Below are 22,009 nucleotides of genomic sequence, written 5' to 3' on the forward strand. Positions count from 1 at the left end.
GCGCCATGGAACAGCATCTGGACAAACAGACTTCCTCCAGAATCTGGGCCTGTAAAGTTAAGCATTATCCAATAACAAGATAACAAGTAAGCATAGCATGTGTCGTAGCAGAGGCCAAGAATGTTGGTTCTGATTTATGGAATTTAATGTTGAAAATGTACTGGGGAAAAAAAAATCAGCTTACACTTGATTTAGTGGTGAGCATCATTAGATTCACTGCACATATTGAGGAATTGGCTCACAAGCAAGATACTGAAGCTTTGTCGCTGTTCCTTTTTCTTCCAAATGAATTGACCTTTCCAGTTACACTCGCACCTTGGCTGCCTTTGTTTTACACCAAACTAATTGGGTTTTTTAATATGAAATACAAAAACAGTATGCTATTCATTGCCACACATGCATCGTATAAAAAGTAACAAACATAAAACACATCCGTTGCAAGATATATGGCACATCTTCCGTGTTTCTGCAGACACATCAGCTAAAAGAAAAGAGCAGTAACAACCAGCTGTCTGTAGCTTGATGTACGCCTCGATATTACAGCGGCCAACATCCACAAAGCGCGGCAGCCTTCATCCTGTGATTGGCGCTCACTCAAGTGAGCCAACATCTGATTCCTAGTCTGTTATTGAAGATAAAAATGTAATACTTTCTCCTATGGTGCACAATGACCAGCAATCACCGCATTAAATGTGTCATTAGCCCCCTAATGAATGTGGACATTGGCTGTGTGGAGTGAAAGCGATGGCAATTTAGCTTCCAAAAGGAAATGCCCCGTCCAATTGATCGGACCACTCCGACATATAAGTATTTAACCTCCTCTTTGGACGGTGCCTGCACATCATTTTGCACACGGCCCCGGTGGTCCGGGGGCATTAATTCCTCCCCTCCTGAGACCTTTCACCCACATGAAAGTGTATGAAGACGCTCAGTGGAGGCCTTGGCAGTCACTGAGCCGTGTGAGCATCTCGCTGCTTAGCATGTGGCTTAAAGACCCACATGACCTGTGTGCAGAGGTACAGAAGTCATGAGGGAAGAGAGATGCAGAGAGAGTGACACCTGTTGAACAAAATAAGAACTTCACGCATGGAGTTTTCTGAGAATAGAAATATAAGGGATATTAAAATGTAGAAAACATCACAACTATGTTATGGTGTGATGTGGTAATATATAAACTAGAGTGGAACTTATTTAATCCTCCTGAACATGGAACAATCACCTTTTAAAAGAGACGATTCAAAAGAAAAGTTTAACCTGGAACGTTTCATTAAAATGTACAAACCTGTCACGTTAAAGGAAGGTGTGAAACGCTTGGTTCATCCTTGGCTGCTGAAAACAATGTCACACAAAAACAATTGCCAGCTTTTTTTTCGTTCTTTCTCAAATGGACTTCCTGACCCTGTTTAAATGCAGCTTTCTATTTGGTGTGGTGCCGTACTGTTTGACTTTCAGTCAGAGGCGATTACCTGCAGTCCCCCTCCATTTAGATGAGGCTGTCGCCTACAAGGTAATTTATCATTCATACCTCAGAGATCAAAATATTGAAAACAAGACTTTGTTTAGCTGTGGTTAGCATACTGAACGTTAATATCGCAGCGAACAACGATCATTCATGTAAAGATACAGTGGAGTCATGTCTTTCTGAGCAGAGCATGTGTGTGTTGTCCTCTTTGCACCGGTTGAACATTATTTCCATATGGGGATGATGAATATTTTATTCTCAGTCCATGGGTATTAATCTGCCGCCATAACAGGCTCCATTAATCTGGCAAGACTTTCCACACAAATTTGGAACCTGGCCAATTTGCTCCCATTTAGACAGCAGCTTCTATGTGTATATATATATATATATATATATATATATATATATATATATATATATATATATATATATATATATAGATAGATATAGATAGATATATAGATATAGATATAGAGAGAGAGATCTGTAGGGTTGTTTTACTCTTATATCACAAGTTCAAACTGATAGAAAAGATATCTGCTCTTTGTTTGTCAGGCTGGAGGACCTTCATCAGAGCAATACAGGGGTCAGCAGGTGAACAAACAAACCACATTCCAATCAGTGGATGGCACCTGTGCACATCCTGGTGATGCAGGCTCCGCCTCCAAGGGGTGCTGTAAGGGGTACTGAGAGAGCCAATCCCTGAACCCTCAGGGACTTACTGACGTCACCTGGTAAATGGTCGATTGAGAGAGACGGCTTGAAAATGTTATGCCAACGTAAAAAGATGTACAATTGTTTTTACTCCCTGGTTTGTACGTCTTTCTTGCTTCCACTAGTAACCCGAGTTTGATGTCAGATTTCTATGAATTGTGGGTAATTCCCTTGGGAAAAGTCTGCATCCAATGCTGACTTATGTAAATTCTTCATAAAGGGCTCAACATGTCTGCCAGAGAATCCTCAAACACTCGATGATTTGACCGTTGGACAGAACTAAACCCTCACAGACTTTACAGGAGCGCGCCTCAAAGTCCGTGAGTCTGGAGACTGCATTTGGGCCAGAGGCTTACAAATGGAGACAACTACTAGCATGACACCAAAAGGGGGTGGAGCACATTGTATATAGACAAAAAAAACACACAATCACAGAGCACCCTATAATAATATCCTATAATAAATGTGATCAGTCTTGAGCCCAGATCTATAAGAGAAAAACATCTCAAAGCAAGTATAGAACAGGAATAGAACAAGGGGCTATGGATGGCCGTCATACACCATAGATCTCATATTCTACATTAAATATCTTGGATTACAGCATAACATCCAGATCAAAATCCTTGTTGAGGCCCATCGGCTGAAGTGTATCTAAAGTGTGGATCCTGTGGATCCGTCTGACAGCGGTTGCTCTTGAGTATTGCAACACTTTGCAATACATTCTCTCCTCCTTGTTTTTCTCTGGGCTTCTTCCACATACTATCTCACCGGCACAACTTCACATTTAAAATTCTACATGTACCACGAGGACATGGAGTCTCGTAAACAACAAGTTTGACAGTGGTTGTGCAAGAGTTTTCTCAAAACACTAAGTTGGCAATGATATGTGGCAGGAACTTATTTGGAGTTCACCATTGAAGGTTTTTTTCTTCCTCTTTATGTGTTCTCTTACGGATCACACTTCCATTAACGTTATCCCACAGAGCCAGGAAATAGTAACTACCGAGTCAAAACTGAGCTTGATGACCCTCTTGACATCTGTGTTGCCATATATAAACATTATGTAGACATGATGATAGAATGTACTATGAAGCATTATGAAGTGTGGCTAAAACCACAGATGAACTGCACTACCGATAACTGCAGAGCTCTGGCGGGGACTCTTTCACCCTTACTGTCTTTAATGCTACAGACAAACTAGCTAGCGTTAGGCAAGAGGCTCAAGTTAGAGCAAGATACATTTTCTCGCTATAATTTTGCACATCCAGGTTTTTTCTGTAACTTCTGTGTTCAGGAGTAACGTGAGGTGAGTGCAGAACAATCATGAGCCACAGAGAAACGGGAATGAGCTTCCCTTCCAAATTCCATGCTACATTTAGCTACAACGTAGCTAAGTGTAGAAGGGCGAAGTGCCTGCCTCTTCCTTCTTCTATTTCGGTCTATTCAAAGATCATTTTGCAAGTCAGGAAAGTTTCAGTGTGTCTTAGTTTTGTTGTAAAATATAATTATGTTGTGTGTTTGTTCCTGAGCTAAAGAGCATGTCAGCTTCTCCTCTTGTTGTATCTCCAGGTCTCAGCCCATCCTGATTAGGGTGACCGCATCCATAACACCAAAAAGGAGGACACTATGCGGTATTTTGTGAGGCTGTGAATAATTGCGTAGGAGCGGTGCAGTTTGATTTTATTAAGTGTGAAGAAAGGGGATGTGAGCCCTTTTTTTACTGTAATTAATCTCATTGGAGCATACCCTGCTTTATCAATTAATTCATATATATCTTATATATACAGCATATATATTATATATTATTATGTAATTATTAATTGTAATTAACAATGAATGAATATGCATTTTTTATGTATTTGATATATATACTTATGTATTGATATAGATACACACATAATTGCAAACAATTCGGTCAAAAGTAAAAAGACACCGCTGTAGTTCAAAGTAAAAGTTCAATCTTAAGTTATGAATCTTAACCTTTCCCTCAGTCAAACTGATGTAACGTTACTGTGAATAAATAATAAATAATAAAGATTGCTCGTTAGATCCTCAAAACTGAATAACTCATGTTTAATCACTACGGAGACATCGGAGCCAGCGGATCATTTCAAAAAGTCCAGCCGGGATCAGTCTGCTCTCGGCGGGCAGCACAGCGCTGACGGCCCGGTGCCGACGGGACTCACCGGTCTGTGAGCAGGACCTCAACTCGTCGGCGTATCTTTTTAAGTCGGCTGATTCTTGAATAACCGACCACAGATTTGATGCTTAAACAACTAAATTCTCGCCTGAAAACATCCTAAAAGTATATGTTGTGACTCAACAACAGTAGTATTCAGAGAATGTCAACTTTCAGTTATGTGTTTTCTCATCAAGTACAGAGAAGAACTCGTATTGCAAAACGGCCGCTGTAGACATCTTAACGCTGATTGGCCGAGACTCGACACGTCACATCAAAGATGTAATATTTGCAAAGACCACAACCTCAGCTTTTCTCCGCGTCTCAGTCCAATCTCAGAAACGCTGGCCGGCCAGTTCACATATTTTGATTTAAAAACGGCAAAAAAAAATTTCGCCGAAAAGGTGACAAGTTTGCAGGTATGCAAAAAGGAAGACAAATACGCGTCCGGCTTGATGCTGCGCCGGACGCCGGACGCCGGACAGGGCCTTGGAAATCCGGACTGTCCGGCCTAAATCCAGACTTCTGGTCATCCTAATGTCTGCCTTTGATCATATTAGTCCTAGTGTTGCACCACGACACTAATGGGACCACTGCCGACAGTTTAGGGCAGAATTAAAAAATAAAAATAACACTGTGGCACAAACACAATGTTCAGTAATTTCCGATAAACAACGCTGTTAGCACCTTGAAGAGCTGCGTGGCTGTAGGACACCAAGCTTCGTCCTCTTGGTTGGTTTGGAAATGTCAAGACAAAACTCTGCCTCGGAATTTAAATTCACTTATTGTGGATTTTGGAGAGCGCTTGTATTTTATGAACCTATTTTCAGAGGACAGGTTAATGTCCTTTTCCATTCGGGCAATTCTGTGATCACTGTTGTTCAGATGGGAAGCTACATGTCGTTATTTTTAGTGTTTGTGTTCATTTCCCCTCAAGGTTGACCAGAACATGGGCTGAATTGCCTTCACAGATTTGTCCCTCTTTTAATGGTTCAGATAAACAAAACAAAAAGAAAGGTCTGCAAACCTCCGAGTGACTCGGCTGAACCAGATCTGAGAGAAGAAGTGTTCCTGAACTGGGACTAAACCAGGCTGAATTGCCTTCACAGATTTGCCCCTCTTTTAATGGTTCAGATAAACAAAAACCGTCCCGGGACTAAACCAGGTGACACCTGAGTGGGAGATTACATCCCTGTGCTTGTGCATGAGTTTCAGAGAGAAAAGCTTGAAACTCCCAGAGATTAAACACTCATGATGGGATGAATAGCATTCTCCCCGGTGCTGTGGCTGATGGCCCGTGTGGTGATAGCGACATCTAGCAGTCACAATAGGAACTGCATGTTAATATCTTCTGTACGCCAAACGTAATGTGATTGTTAAAACTGGAAGGGCACTCTTCCACTGGTGAGTAATAAAGAGTGTAATGGCTGCTCCTGGTTCGGCTACAGTCCTCCACCCCGGGTCGTGTAAATAGGGCTAGTAGTTTTTTCCGTCAACCAGCTGACAAACAAACTGGACCAAACTCATAACCTGCTTTTTTTTTCCTGAAGTGAATTAAATGCGTGACCGTCCACATTGTTAACTGTTCAGACTTCCCTCATATTGTATATATCCCCAACAGAATGATGAAACTGTGACATCCATCAGTGAATGCATTCCTAATAACAAGCATCATCAGATCAGAGATTAAGGACCAAGACTCCAGTACTTAGAAACAAATTAGAGCCTTTATTTGAATGTTGCAAGGCATTAAATACACAAATCCCATTCTTTTAATAATTTGGTATTTAATTATATATATAAAAAAAAAAAAAAAAAAACTTCTAGTCTAACAATACTGGTCTGACAGTCGTTCTCATTCAGTTCCATCTTAATAACCTCAGTAAGTCCTCTCTCGTTTCTTTCCCTGCATCAGAGGTGGCATCCTGACATTAAATGTACTGTACGGAGAATTAAAGGGGAGACGCCAATGACACACATGGGGAATACTAGGAGAACACCTACTCACACTAAAGAAAATACTGCGTATCAAAGCTGCATCGTGGGTTAAAACAGTCTCTTGATGATACTGGCATCTATTCTTTTTTTCTTTATTTTTTTTACCCCTGATTTCCCAAGTTTAACATATAAAAACTTTTTGTATGAAATATAAACAAGCTCTTACCGTGATACACAGATGTGTGCATATGAAGCTGGAGAATAATATGCGGAAAATAAAGGAAACAATAATATGTTCTAAACTTGTCAATGATCTCAAGAGTCATCGGATCTCGTCTGGACTCGTGTTTTATAAACATAAATAATATGCTCTGGTGTCAGGAATTCGTGTTTTTCTCACCAACACCATCTTCTTTAATCGTCATCGTCGCTCACTGCATGTTGCGCAACAGACCCAGATATGTTCTTAAAACTGTTTTGGCTTACAAACCATTTTCCCCTCATTTTGACAAAATATTTTAACAAATCTTAATAAAAACTAATTTGAAAAAGGAACATTCACAATACATTTCCAGCCCGTCTGCGTTCGGTCTGGTCTCTTTTGTTTTTCCTTTCTATATTCTTGATCGCCTTCCCGTCCCACACATCCATAGCTGACCAAGTATTGAAAAAGCACAGAAGTACCACCGTCCCCAACCTCCTGAGCCCGTCCTCTACACCTCCTCCTGAGCCCGTCCTCTACACCTCCTCCTGAGCCCGTCCTCTACACCTCCTCCTGAGCCCGTCCTCTACACCTCCACAGCCTCTCCCCTCCTCCCTCCCGCCGCGACCCTTTCGAGGTCCAGGTTAAGACATGACTCCAAACACAGGGTTGTGGCGGCAGATGCTCGGCCCGATCTCTTCGTAGTCTTTCTTGGTGTGGCAGACCTGGTAGAACTCCGGCTGTGGAAACACCGACGGAAAATTAAGGTGAAAACACACAAAACACATCATTAAAAAAAGTTGCATATATTTGCATATCTATTTCCTGCAGGTGGTGGTGTTTTCTTTGTTTTAACAAACTGCTGCTGCCAGGAAGAGGCGCTCATCTTCTCAGAGTGACCTTCCAGCAGATAGAGAAGCTCTCAAGTCAAACTGAAATGTAACTTCATGTTTCTTTCCTCCTTCACGACCACCATGTTGTGAAGGGTCCAGAAATGCTCTGAATTTATATTATAGCACTGTTATAACACCTAGATAATGGCACGATCCTGTCGCTTTGTGTTGTGCATTTCAGTGTTTGTTGAAATAGGGTTTGGCCACTGTTGCCATGGAGAACACAGAGGCAGATAGCGTTTCATTTTCTTCACTTCATAATCTTTAGCGCTTGCATGCTGTTAGTGGTACACGGAAAATTATTTTAAGCTGTGTGACCAAATAATGGACTTTACTAAAACAACTGTCTAATACAGAGCTGCAAATAACAATGATTGTTCATTTGTACTAAAATGTCACGAATGACCACACCAGGCTCTTAAATATTTACTGCCAATGTACATTCTTGGTGGAATAGTGTTCAAATGAAACCATTCGCAGGATGATGAACCAGAAGAACTACACAGAATACTATTTGATATCTAGAGCATAAAGTCTCCCTTAACAGAAACACGAGAACAAGAATCTCCAACAGGGACCGATTAGCCTCTTGTGAATCACCCGTCAGAAACCTTTGCTCAGTCATATTTCATGCTGGTAAAATGATCCGCTTCGCTCACACAAATAGCTCATCAAGGCGGGAGAAGAGAAGAAATGGCACCGCCACCCACAGCATTCATTTCCACACAGTGAAAACTTATTGCACAGCAAATAAGGACGGAGTAAAAGCAGCGCATGATGGCCGCCATCACACCAGATGGCGGCCATCATGTCCGTGCATCTGAAAGCAGATATAATCCTCCTGTCGTGAGTAGTGCTGGTGCATGTTTGAAATACTCACAGTGGATGCCAGCATTGATCCACCGAACCACACGGCATATCTCTGCATGTGATGAGTGATGACTTGGACATCGATTGGTTTGGGCTGCGGAGGCGAGACACAGAAGAGCTGGGGTCAGTGATCAGAGGCTTCTGAAGGCATTAGGGAAGTGTGCATGTGTCACAGACATCATCAGTGTTCTATACAGCAGAGCACAATCTGTCTGCACGATACATAATTCACAATTACAACAAGAATGTAGTTCAAGGACTCATTCTGCAACACAACAGATGCAGCTGGAGCCATGTCGTCATTGTAATTGAGAACTGGTTCTCATTTAATTTATCTGGTTAAATAATAATTCTATGGGCAAATCAATTCAACATCAGGGAACACTGTCCATCATTGCAAATCTCTACTGGAACCACTTGGACATTCTGAAATGACTCCTCGTCATAAAATGACACACACACACACACACACACACACACACACACACACACACACACACACACACACACACACACACACACACACACACACACACACACACACACACACACACACACACAGTGTGTTTCCGCCCATGTCTCGGAGGTTTATCTGTTCTTTGGTGTAGACTAAACCTGCTGGCATTACAGCGTGTTTCTCTGCTGGACTGGGATTAGCTACAGTCACCAGCTGCTTCTTCATGCCGGAGGAGGACTCACAGATGCCAGTCAACTCCGCTTCAGGCTGGCTGACATTCTCACTGAGATGAGTCACAGGTAACGCCTTCACAGCTTGACCAAGTAAGGAGGAGGCGGGAGAGACTAACTTCTTCCCTGAAGGTGAAACAATTCAACTGCATTCCATTTGAAGAACCCCCTGGGTTTGTACTTAATACATTTGCAATTGAAATAAACTAATCTACATTCAATACACATCTGCGCCAACAATAATTGTAAGGACAGACTTTTTTTTCTTCCCTCAGGTTCACTCCTCACGCAGTAATTGTGTTGTGTCGGGTCGTATCGATCTCTGTGGCGTAGCAATCAAGCCTCACCTTGAGCTTGCCTCCACTCAGCTCCTCGCTCATCTTCAGCCGGGCGTCAACCGATCTCTTCAGGTCTCTCTGCAGACGGCGCCCGAAGTCCCTGAACATGGTGGAGCCTCCCGACAGGACGACGTTCTGTGGGAGAGAGGGCGGAGGGGATGACGGCGCTGTGGGATAAGGAGCACAGCCTGCAGCCGGCTGGCGGACAGCCGGTCTAAGCCGCTGAGGAACAGTGACGTGGGAACCGTCACTAGCCTCTACTCAGCCAGGAAGAAAGTACGACATATCATTGGTATGAGTCAAGACTTGGACACAAAGCCCCGAACCATCATTTGAATACAAGCTAAAATGATTAAGTAAAGCTCCTTTCCCACTGGACAGAAAACCCACTAACATCTGGCTTTTTACTTCAGTGGGAAAGGTTACAAACAGCATTCAATTGTTGGACGAACGGCTTGAACATCTTCGCATTTACTAAAACTGTGTCCAGTGAAGTCGAAGGTCAAACACATGGGTGAAAAGAAAAAGAAAAGAAAGGCCATTGCAACTGCACACCATACTCTGGATGGAGAAGAAGTCCATTGCCTATTATTAGCAGGGGTTCCCTTGTTTAAAAAAAAAATCCCTGGATATGAAAAAGTTACAAATCTTACAGACCTCTGAATCAGGTCACTGATGGGTCTGACTGTCACGTAAGAAATGATGTCATCACTTCAGGGGAAGTCAAAGCAGCGTACCTTGTAGAGAGGACGTCTGACGTCAATGGGGCAGTTCTGAATGACCTCGTCCACCACCTCAGAGATGGGCTGGGTGAAGTCGGGGTTGGCGAACTGGGACGATGAGAAAACAATGAAGACGTGTTATGCTGTGCAGCACCTGAGACTGTGTGTGTGCGCGTGTGCGTGTGTGTGTGTGTGTGTGTATAAACTGCTGCAGTGTAACACACACATTGTGATGGTTCTGCACTGACCTCTGGGTGGAAGAAGATCTCGGGCCCCAGGAAGCGCTCGTAGCCCACGTCGATGGTGAACTCCTTCTTGCTGACGGAGTTGATGCCGGTGTACTGCTTGATCCACTTGGAGCTGTCCGTGTCGTACTTGTTGAACTCTTTGACTAGATCTGGGCACACGTAGCTGAACCGCTCCTGGTGAGGTAAAGTTGTATCATCAGCATCGCAACAACACAAATAAAGTTAAATTGGTGCTAATAATTCTCTTTAATTATCGCCGACTGTGTTCTAGTAAAGCTGGTTAAAAAGATAGAGGTGGCATTATCTCCTCCATTCTAATCCTTGTTTTCTTCTCCGTGTATAAACGGGTTTCCAAGCAACATCAGAGAGATGCGCGGGGGGTTGACACAAGTTGTTTATTTATGTTTCTTCTTCTTAAACTGCAGCCAGTAATGAGTGGAAAAAGGAAAGAGGACGCTCGGATTGGATAATGAGCAACCAGCTGCACTGATCTGAGTCCTGGTGTTTAAGAAAGAGATGGATGGAAGAAACTAATGAAGAGCACCAACGTTAGTCAGTTGGATGTGTGTTTACAGGTCCAGTGTGGGGATTCGGTGGCGGCTGGTCGAGGAGGCGGATCGATGGCTTTGGATAAAAAAACCTGCAAAGAGTGCTCTGCACCGACATAAACACATCTGGTAGCATCTGCTATATTTTGAGGATCTGGCAGGTGTTCTATATGTATATATTTCCTCTGTGCTTTCAACCAGAGCTACCAGTTGATGGATCTGGACACAGATCTCCCACTACTTGCAGAGCCATATTAGTGGTCTGTGTGAGCGCCAGTGCAGCCACCAGCTGCTGGAATGCGTGTCGTTTTAGTTCCATAGAGCAAACAGACGGCTATCAAAGTTAGCATGAGGTCGGAAAAAAAGTTGCATGCAGATTCACCTCTTTGCAGCAAGTTGCTTTATTTCTAAATAGTGAAAATGTTCATCTATAAGCTATGGCGTACACATCTTTAATTGTTTTTAAAACATCTACATCATCACTTTGAATCATCCAGCTAAATCATACGATGTATTCTACTGCCATTTGTTGAAGGTATAAACTTTGCAGTGTAATTGATTTTGCATGTGTAATAGTGACTATAAATGAGCAGAACACAACAGTACACAGTGTTGGAGATGCCATTGGTTTGATTAGCAGGGAAAGTGGTCTATATTGAGAGCCAGACAGCAGTGGAGTGAACGTTTCCAGACATCATTGTCAATATGCACGACTTGCATTCCCCTCGATACTAATGCTAATTATTTGAATTGACATTACTTCTTGTTTGTCTGTCTCGGGGTAATGAATGATGCTCTTTGACACCGAGGACAACGTCTTGGATAGCAAGCTATTTAATAAACATGGAGGAATTGAGGTGAATCAATAAAATGTGGTGACTGAGGGAAAGAGCAACAATAAGAGAAGGCAAACAGAATTAACATCAAGTCATATCTATCCGTGATCCGTGCCAATGGCGAACAAACTCATCTAGAGCCGTGGTAGAAGTCAGTTTGTGAAACAGGGTTCATTATCAGAAAGTAAACAAACAAACTGAACAAGAAAAGCGTGCAGGTTTGAAGGACAGCAGCTGCATTAACAGGCAGACCGATGGTGCCACCTGGTGTCCTCAAGCAGAAAAACAAGGACATTCCAAATGCCCATCTCTTTTTTCAAAACAAAAAGTACAGAAATCCATAGTTCCTGACTATCTCTACGGTGTAAACAAGACTAAAAGACCAAAACAATCATGTCAGCTGCATATCTTATGGACCTCGGCAGTCAAACAGCCTCATCTGTAATCTCACTGCAGTCCTCAGCCTCCAGACAAACACGCCTTCACAGAAAGCTATGGAAGCCTGGTGCTGCAATGTGATGGAAGATAAAGATCCTGGAAGTCATTATAGAAAACGCTCTCAAACTTGGTATCACGAAAATGACCTTGTAATCTCAAAGATAATGAGAAACCGTCTCAAAATATTGACTTATAATCTCAAAATGTTGAGAAACTTTCTCAAGAGTATGACCAAGTCATTATTTTAAGTATGCGTGTCGTTACTACGAGACACTAAGTCGTTACTACGAGACACTAAGTCGTTACTACGAGACACTAAGTCGTTACTACGAGACACTAAGTCATTTTTATGAGACACTAAGTCATTATGAGACACTAAGTCATTATTATGAGATACTAAGTCATTACTATGAGACACTAAGTCATTATTATGAGATACTAAGTCATTACTATGAGACACTAAGTCATTATTATGAGATACTAAGTCATTACTATGAGACACTAAGTCATTATTATGAGATACTAAGTCATTTTTATGAGACACTAAGTCATTATGAGACACTAAGTCGTTACTACGAGACACTAAGTCATTACTACGAGACACTAAGTCATTATGAGACACTAAGTCGTTACTACGAGACACTAAGTCGTTACTACGAGACACTAAGTCATTACTACGAGACACTAAGTCATTTTTATGAGACACTAAGTCATTACTATGAGACACTAAGTCATTATTATGAGATACTAAGTCATTACTATGAGACACTAAGTCATTATTATGAGATACTAAGTCATTACTATGAGACACTAAGTCATTATTATGAGATACTAAGTCAGTACTATGAGACACTAAGTCATTATTATGAGACACTAAGTCATTACTATGAGACACTAAGTCATTTTTATGAGACACTAAGTCATTACTATGAGACACTAAGTCATTATTATGAGATACTAAGTCATTACTATGAGACACTAAGTCATTATTATGAGATACTAAGTCATTACTATGAGACACTAAGTCATTACTATGAGATACCAAGTCATTACTATGAGACACTAAGTCATTTTTATGAGACACTAAGTCCTTATTATGAGATACTAAGTCCTTATTATGAGATACTAAGTCATTATTTTAAGGTTTGCCACTGTAATTACTTTCTTTCATCTTTTTTACTTTTTCAAAATCTAACAGCTTTAAACATAAAGGTAATGAGTCTCCTATGCCATCCAATTATATCCAATACATGGATATATATAAATAAAGAAGTATGAATGTTATGTGAAGCAGAATGTCTAGCTGGTACCATCAGCTATAAGAACAGGAGGATTTAGGGAGGATTGCTGACGACGTTCATTTCATGTTTTATTGTTCATTAAATTATGATTTCAGGAATAAGCTTCTTTCTCCCACTTATTCCTCTGTTACCAGTATTGCATATTGTTTTATTCTCCACTTTGGGTATGAAACATATCCTGTCAGATAGTAACCAATGCTCTGTTGTACCTAATGATGTTCCTCTCATATGAGATCAGTATGATATTACAGGTCTGTGCGTCCGGTCCAGAGGCTCCAGACAACAGAGCAGCCATGGGATGATGAAGAAGTGTAGCTGAGGACCAACCTTGACCGCCTTGGCCGTCTCCAGCGACTGCTCCGGTGGGATGCCCACCTCCCGCTCCCTCAGCAGCTGCTGGGTGAAGTAGGTGATGTCTCGCCCGGCGATGGGGATGTGCTTTATACAGCTGCCGATTACATAGCCTTCAGCCTGAGAGAGAGACAGGGGAGTAAATAAAGACAGAGGCGAGGGAACGGAAGCCATCCGCCCTGCGTGTCCCCGTAGTGTTGTGTTTGGCTGGCTTTTTAAGCATGTTCAGCAGTGGCTGCAGACATGCTGACTCAGTCACCCAGACTCTGAATGTATTCCGCAAGCACATTTCCTAAAACAGTTATTCCTTCCAGCCGCTGAAACACTTTGGCCTACTTTTCAACATCAACACTATCCTGTTACTGGGCAAGTCCATGGGTGGAAAATGTCTCAGTGTCGTCCACATAGTGCATGAAACCTCCAGATACACTGCTGCCCCTCAGCCTGCTGGTTAACAGTGAGTTGTCGGGGGTTTCTAAAAGTAAAACATTACGGGAATGATCACAAAATTAGAAAAACGCTCTTCTGAACTGGACCTTATTTTTATATAGCGTTTGCAATTATAATTTTTTTTAAATCAAATCGTCAATGGGAGTATCACAAGCATGCTCGGTTGTACTTGTCGCAGTGTGTGCGCTGTGCGCTGTGCGTGGCGGCTTAAAACAAACTTCACTCAAACGCGACAGAAACAAAATAAAACTCACCATCTTTGAATAATGATGGAATACTTCCCAGTGATTGTAGAGTGGTATTTTTGGTTGAAATGTCAATCAACATTCTGAACAGAGCGAAATAAATGACCACGACTCCCTCAGAGATCCACACAGTAAGGCCACCTCAGGAATGTACAAAAGACCCATTTAGCCTTTGTGACTTTTGTTTTTACATAAGATGAATAACTTCTATGAAGATTAAATGGTTGTGGGGACATACGAGCCATACGTCTGGCCATACATGAGAGAGCGATGGAGCCGTGTCTTTTGGAGAGAGAGTGTGTGTCGATCCTGACACTCACCACAGGGATGACGTGGGTGACGCCGTCTCCACTGTCGATGACGGTGCCCGTCAGCGTCCTCTCGCCCACCTGTCTGGACGTCCAGGAGGCTGCTAGAGCAAGCACAGCCTGGCACATACACACACACACACACACACACACAGTCAGTTTGTACACATCCCTGTGTGCTACTACACTCCACCGTCATGGTCATATAAGGAAGCAGAACAAGTGCATTAGCTGAACAGAATGATAAATCAGAAGAGAGAAGTGTGTCTCATAGCTCACCTGCACAGCGATGTACAGCCCCGGCACATTGAAGGACTCAAACATGATCTCGGCTGTGTACTCTCGGTTTTCTGGTGTGTTCAGGGGAGGCTCTGTCTGCAGACGGAGAAGAAAGCACACACACACACACACACACACACACACACACACACACACACACACACACACACACACACACACACAACAGTTATTCTGTTACAAAGGGTGTTTTAAAAGCGGGGTTTGATTCACCATTACAAGTGTAATATAGAACTATAAAAGCCTGGATGCAACCAGCATACTGGAGTAGCATTAAGTTGAGATAAAGTTGTATTTGTCATGTGATGGCAAGAAGCTAACGCGAACACAAAAAAGTGCAATTTTGGCTGCAAAGAACGGTTATTTGTGTCAACAGTTTGTCGTTTACAGGCCACAGCCCACATCTGACAAATGTCCATGGAGCACACGCCTTAAGCCTCTTACCAGGAGGAAGTAGTGGTCCTCAGGCTCCGCCCTCAGGTACTTGAAGATGATCTGCTCCATGAAGCGCTCCATCAGGTCCCAGTCCTCCACAATCCCATGACGGATGGGCCACTGTTGGTAGAAGAGTCCAGCTAATTAGGACACTGTGTTGAGACACGATGGCAGCCGCCATAACAAAAGGAAGCCCAAATATAAAGATGCAACGCACACACATTGCAGCACACAAACAGTAAAATGTGGGCGCTTCAATGGCAAACTGTGCTTCGAAGAAAAAGTTAGATTGTCCAGCACTACATAATGTATGTATTGTGGATAACACCGCTTGTCTCTGATTTCTCTAGCCAGCTGTGTTTCACTGCTCAGTTGACCTGTGAAGTCAAATCTCTGCGCTGCACTCTGACATGTAGGTTTGGTTCACTTATCCTGAATGTGAGCAGCTACTCTGATTGGAAGACTTTAACTCTGCATTTCTGGTGACATAACAGCACTTTCATAATGAAACAGGTCCGACAACACAGGACAGTGTCTTCTGTCATCAAAAGGCCAACAAAATGTTCTTCACCATGTCAAATTAGACGTAGTCCAGATGTGATCTCTGTTCCTTTGTATGATGAAGGCGAATAGTGCAAATGTGTGCACATATGAATACTTTATTTTGTCGTTGCAAACTGAAAAACCAGCTCAGAATTGGAATGTGGTCCAGAAGTGGGCCACCGTGCCGGTGAAGTGCATGCTGGGTCCCTGGGACACGGAACGGGAGCAGCGCCATCGCTGATGATTTTTGCTGCTACGATGAGTCTACTGTGAGAGGCCGGCTGCCTGCACGACTTCTGAACAAATGTGTGTGGATGCTGTGCGTTTCACATGATGCACGTGGGGTTCTCAGAAAACTAGATCAAATCAGACGGTTTCTGCAAAGTCATAGAAAATGTACTAAATTTGGTCAAATAAAGCATCATCTTGATCTGATCTGTTATTTTATACAGTTGTGTATGCAGCAGCTCCAACTCACTCGGCTGGGCCTACAAATGTCATTTCACACATACATGCTGATCAACATCCTGCCAGAGGCCCCATTGTCGGAGAAACACAGGTCGTCATTAGTCATTCCACACTCAAAGTATAGCGCAGACGTTTAAAGGAGTTTACAGAGTGGGTTCCCACGCTGTGTTTGACCCGGTGAAAGACTCTGGTTCGGGGAAAAGGAGAACATTTCCACAAAATGGCGGGAAAGTCTCTCTTTTAAACTGCTATTTACGAATCACTAAAAGCATCGCAGGGACGATGAATACATGGGTCTCTGAAGAAACTGTAAAACGTTGAACGTTTGCTTTCTTGTGGGCGTGCTGAGCTGTGTGTACCTTAGTGGAATATGAGGGCTTGTCTACTGCTTCATCTCCGATGTAGAAATCCAAGTCATCCACCCCCTTCATCATCCTCCGCTGGGCCTGGTCCCCGACCTTGGCCGACTCTTTGATGGCGATACCTGACAGGAAAAATGGAGAATTCAACAGAGAGGACAGGCGCTCTTACAGAGGTGTGTACATTTGATTGATATGCAAGTTAAAATGCTCTAGAATGATCAAACACTTCAAATCAGCGGTGAACGTAAAAGAGATTTTCAACCATGACAGGTGTTACAGGGACAACCCTCAGCAAACAGGAAGAGAAGGCCAACGTGTTCCTCTTTTAAAACGTGCATCACGGTCATAGTTAGTGTCAGAGTGTGAGGGCAACTCAACGCTCGGTGAAATACTCACATGATGGAACGATGAACTGCGGCTCCGTGTTCCCTGCATACCCCAGTTTGGTGTAACTGCAGGAGGAAAGCATCACGTTTCATTAGAGAGGCTGCATGTTCCGGACAAACCAAACCACCTTCTAACACTGCTGCCACCACATTTGTATGCGTGAAAGTTTACTACACTAAAAGACTATTTTTGGCCCCCCGTCTCCTCGTCCTGTGCTATCGTTTTGATCAATGCCATCACTGTCCTTTGGCGGGTTGGTGGGTGGCCAAAAACAGCAGAGGCCCTGGAGTTTGCTAATGGGAAGCCATTAAAAGAGCCATTCATGTAGTATCGGGAAACTGAACACTATTCATATTTGTTCAGAGAGAAATGGGGGGGGGGTTAGTTAACTTCTGCGCAAACTGACTATCCTTAATATAAACTGGCTGTGACCTCAACACTGCTACTGTCGTTGCCTACTTCTCTTTGAGATAAAAAAAAAGAAGCAAAGTCTTGAGCAAAGAGGGAAGTTGCATGAATAAAATAATGATGAAAGATGTTTCTAAAAACCATTAGTAAGTCAATGTGTATGCTCATTCAGTTCAGACACCTTCTGCCTTTGCATCAAAGACTCTAGACTTCACAGCCTTTTATGTCTCCAATCTTTGCAACTGGTTGTTTTTTGGTGGGGCACATGTGAACCAGATGTAGTCCTGACTGGGTGAGGCCCAGACAGGACTCCCATACTTCCTGCACACGGGGCCCAAGGGACTGATAGAGGACACTGGAGAGTCCTGACGCCCGCCAAAGCTCTGTGGGCATGAAAGGCCACATCCTGGTCATAATAGGGGCTCCTTGGAATTCAACTTTCAAAAAAGGGCCACATCAGCAGTCTTTAGAAGAAATCACCTGGGAATGTTATGAGCAAACGCTGGTCTCAAATAGGCTCTAATGGGACTTAACTATGTCTTTGGTTTGTTCCCCCACATAAGTACCAACATTGAACAAGTTTATGAAATCTGTTAATTTCCTGTCCTGGACACAGACTCTTGTTCCTGGGTGAAACCCTTCTTATTGCACAGGAAGTGGTGCATCTCGTATATATTAGCAACAACACACATGTGTGTAGAATAACTGCAGACAGGAAGTAGAAATATGAGATTAAGACCCAGCACTCACAATGAGCGTCTTTAATGGTGCGCTACCACTTACGAGCTAAACACCAAACAAAGAAACGCCCTACCTGCCAACTGAAGAATTTCCAAAAGAATACGTGCTGACCCACATGACCGCTAATGAACATACCCCCATAGCACATAAGTGGTGCTAAATTAACAAGACATTATGCAACAATCATGCCATTTTAATGTCAAACGTTTGAATGATACAGGAGCCTTGATACTACCTCAGAACAAAACCCTCCTTCGACATGAACCGACACTACCTAACAGGTGATAGTGGGCAACATGAGTTTTTTCAGGAGCTGAAAAGTGTGTGAATAAAGTTATATAATCTTATCTGGCAACTTTATCTATCTGAAAAACCAACAGCGCTGCCAATGTTGATTTTCCAAGGTAGAGCCAGGAGACCCAACACAATGGGAGCATGCAAGAGATTGAGTTCAAATACAGTAGAACACTGTCAGCTCCGCTGTGTGCAGTATTTCTAGAGTTAAAAGGCACAATGTATTTCAGTCTCTCATTCTCTGAGCTCTAAGTTCATACTGACAATATGGAGAAGCTTCTCTAGTCACTAGTGACTTACTGGATCTTCTCATGGCTCTGGGCTTGACAGAGGCCTGTGTACAGGGGTTTGGTCACGCCCACTACTTTGCTCTTTGACAAAAAGCCTGTACCACTTTGACATACTGTTTGGACCAGCCTCTTAAGTCACTTTGTCACTTTAATCCCAGTAAAGAAAAAGGCAGTCGACACAACAACAGCCTCATGAGAGTAGCAGCAACCTGGGGCTGACGCCAGCCGAATGCAGCAGCAGCAGCGTTCTGATCGCCTTCATACCACAGAGCGGTCCCAGCTTGTCTCCCTCGACCTGCCCCGACAGGCTCACGGTGCACCGCGTGTCTGACGGGGGACATCATCGCACAGCCCAGCTGGAGCGGAGCACTTTGTTACCTTTAGCTCAGTGAAGCAGCTACTTGTTGGCATCTGTCCTCTATCACTTCACCTTAAAATGTCATTCAGAACAATGCTGAATGAGGCTCATTAATGCCTGTAGCCTCATATTGGGAACTTTCAAGTGTTTGCTGAGGAACTACTCCACCCGAACCTTTTGACTGCACTGAGCTGCAACACCTGCAATGTCGGTGTCTATGGAGGCCTTGAGACAAACTAAAGACTACCTAACCGACACCGAGTCTTGATGTGACTGTGGCTATTTCACCGCGTGGCCAAGTCGTCTCCTCTAATAATAGCAGCCAGGCTGCTGAGAAGATCAATCTGTAATAGGAAGGGGAGTGGTCACTGGTTTGGGCATCATGAGCATGACTCAGAGACAGCTGTTGAACTCCCTCAGCATTTCTAGAACATCTGCCCACAGCTGGCACACTTTGGCTAAGCTGCAGAGCCATAGCATGGCAACGTGTCCCTTTAAAAACAACTCATCACGAGGCAAGCTCAACCCAAACTGACTAAAAGAGCATGTGTTATTTAATTTTAAAAAAAAAGGTAAATTGTGTACTAGTCATTGATATTGGAACATATGCGTTATGACTATAAGCTTTGGCCAGTGAGTGGAGGCCATCTGCTCGATGAGTAGAAACTAGCAGAGGCCAAGCAAGATCCTCAGCTGCACTTTCTTATGCTGTCCCAGTGCAGATGGGAGGCAGCACACTGGTTCACAGCCTGGAGGAGGAGGCGTGGGTGAGTGGAGAGGTATGCAACGTGAAGTGTGGAGAGTTCAAGCCTCTACATGCAAAGCCACGCAGAACCACTGCTGGACCCCCAAAACTGACTGAAGGCTGGTATTTGGACACATCTGCATGTCACCAGTAGTCACAAGACATGTATCCTCCTCACTGAGAGAATGTAGGTGCATGTGGATACCATAACAAAAACGATTAAGAATCAAGAATATACTTCACATACATTTAAACCGTCATCAAAAAAGGGGCGAATACAATCAGAAGTGTGGAGCTGCACACGGATCACTAGGAGCTGCAGGAGAACCGAGGAGAACATCTAGTCCCGGATTATTATGTTCATCCTTAAAGCAACATCTGCTGCTAAAGCGGATTCTTATTATTAGGTCAGTGCAGTTGAGACAATGCGTTCAGGAAAACAGTCGCTAGCCTGGCAAAGAAGAGAAATTAGAGAAGTTAATCAAAACAGCATGCTCGGATGCCCAGAAACCACCATATATGGACTAAACGGCGTGAATGAGGAAGTGTAGGCTGAATAGGAAGTAGTATCGCGCTGCTCAATACCAAGCAAAAACATTTCTGCCATTGCACTGGCTAAAGGCACGTATCTTCCAGCGACACGTCCTGTGGTAACATGTTGCAAATTAAACAGAGATATAGACTACATCGGTTATAATGCAGAGCAAGGCCCGCCAGCTCCAAATGAATGAACCCATCTGGGAGGGAAGCCTCCCTCGGTCGTCATTTAACGTTTCACGAGCTGGCAGCTCAATCTCTTCGCCGGGGAGAAAACACAGCCGAGTGATGAATCTCAGCTAGTGATGAGAGGAGGAAACCAACATGCAAACTAAAACAGCGGCAGCACGTCAGAGCAGCCCGAGCGACCTGACTGGGTTTGTCTCGGAACGCAACCGCGAGAGTCACTACCAGTTCACCGCTCGCTGTTCGGTAGCATGTTAGCTCGCTGGCTAGCTGCCTGCATACACTCCGATACAGACGGACACACACCCAGTCGCCGCCGCTGACACTGACAGTCCCCTGGCCGCGCTCAGCCTCTCCGTGACACCCGTTGGTGACACCCGTTGGTTCGGTTTGAGCAGCTTACCCTGTGCCGCAGTCGACAACACACGCCGGTAACCGTCCAGCCATCTCTCCCCGGGTCTCTGTCGTCTAAAAACGGTGAAAATGTGATGGATAGCTGTGTCGGCTGGAGGATATAGTGAGCCGTCCACAGGCGGAACCCTGAGCCCGCACAGTGCCGTTTCCACTTCCGCACTTGGCTTCTGGCAGGCAGGGAGCGAGGCAAGATGGCGGAGGTCGGTGTTACGGGTTAATAAGCGACCGTGTTAACTGGCGACTTTTCATCCGAACGCGTCCGTTGTTGTCGTAGTTACAGACAGCTGTCTGAAAATATGAAGAAAACACGTCGCTGCTCTCGTGAATGCCGCATTATTTTATTTGCATATGATATATTAGTATGTATATGAGAGGGTTTGACACTGTATTAAAAAACAAATAAAGCGGCAACGGACGCGTTCGGCTGAAAAGTCACCAGTTAGCACGGTCTCCTGTTAAACCGTAACACCGGGTAGCTAGAGCGACGCAGGCAGGGCTGTGCAGCTGTCAATCACCGAGAGAGGACGGCGTCCGTGTTTTATTACGACCCTCTCTGATTCGTTTGCTTCCATGTTTAATGTGCACATTAAGAAGTGTGTATGCGGCCTTTATTTAAGTTTCCACAGTGTTCGTGTTCATGAGTGTTCCATATTATGTTTTGTGGTTTATTTATTATTAAGAAGTCCTCCTCCTTTTCTAACATGGAAACGTGTATGTGTACGTGTTGTTTTCAAACTTCAATAAAGATCGAAGAGAAAATGAAATAATAATAATTTATGATATTTCAAGGATACATATTCACTTTAAATGGACA

At 43.5% G+C, this 22,009-nt stretch overlaps 1 protein-coding gene across 1 annotated transcript; it reads right to left on the reverse strand.

The window, feature by feature from the left end:
- Positions 1–6,062: 6,062 nt before the first annotated feature.
- Positions 6,063–21,321, reverse strand: LOC306747406 (actin-related protein 3-like). Its single transcript, XM_079230466.1, has 12 exons — positions 21,185–21,321; positions 17,232–17,287; positions 16,833–16,957; positions 15,472–15,582; positions 15,010–15,105; positions 14,743–14,850; positions 13,704–13,847; positions 10,254–10,427; positions 10,021–10,113; positions 9,293–9,418; positions 8,269–8,352; positions 6,063–7,235 (listed from the first exon to the last, which is right to left on the reverse strand). The coding sequence occupies exons 1-12, from the start codon at positions 21,226–21,228 to the stop codon at positions 7,140–7,142; spliced, it is 1,257 nt and encodes a 418-aa protein (XP_079086592.1). The 5' UTR covers positions 21,229–21,321; the 3' UTR covers positions 6,063–7,139.
- Positions 21,322–22,009: the final 688 nt, after the last annotated feature.

Source organism: Taurulus bubalis, assembly GCF_910589615.1.
Source record: "Taurulus bubalis genome assembly, chromosome: 15".
Taxonomy (NCBI): domain Eukaryota; kingdom Metazoa; phylum Chordata; class Actinopteri; order Perciformes; family Cottidae; genus Taurulus; species Taurulus bubalis.

What these genes read in the sequence shown, in the direction of transcription:
- LOC306747406 (XM_079230466.1), bottom strand. Translation starts at nt 21,228, where the DNA reads ATGGCTGGACGGTTACCGGCGTGTGTTGTCGACTGCGGCACAGG. An exon ending in GCAGTTCATCGTTCCATCAT is followed by an intron (nt 16,958 to 17,231) that starts GTGAGTATTTCA and finishes TTTTCCTGTCAG; the next exon opens with GTATCGCCATCAAAGAGTCG. An exon ending in TCAGACGTCCTCTCTACAAG is followed by an intron (nt 9,419 to 10,020) that starts GTACGCTGCTTT and finishes TCTCTCCCACAG; the next exon opens with AACGTCGTCCTGTCGGGAGG.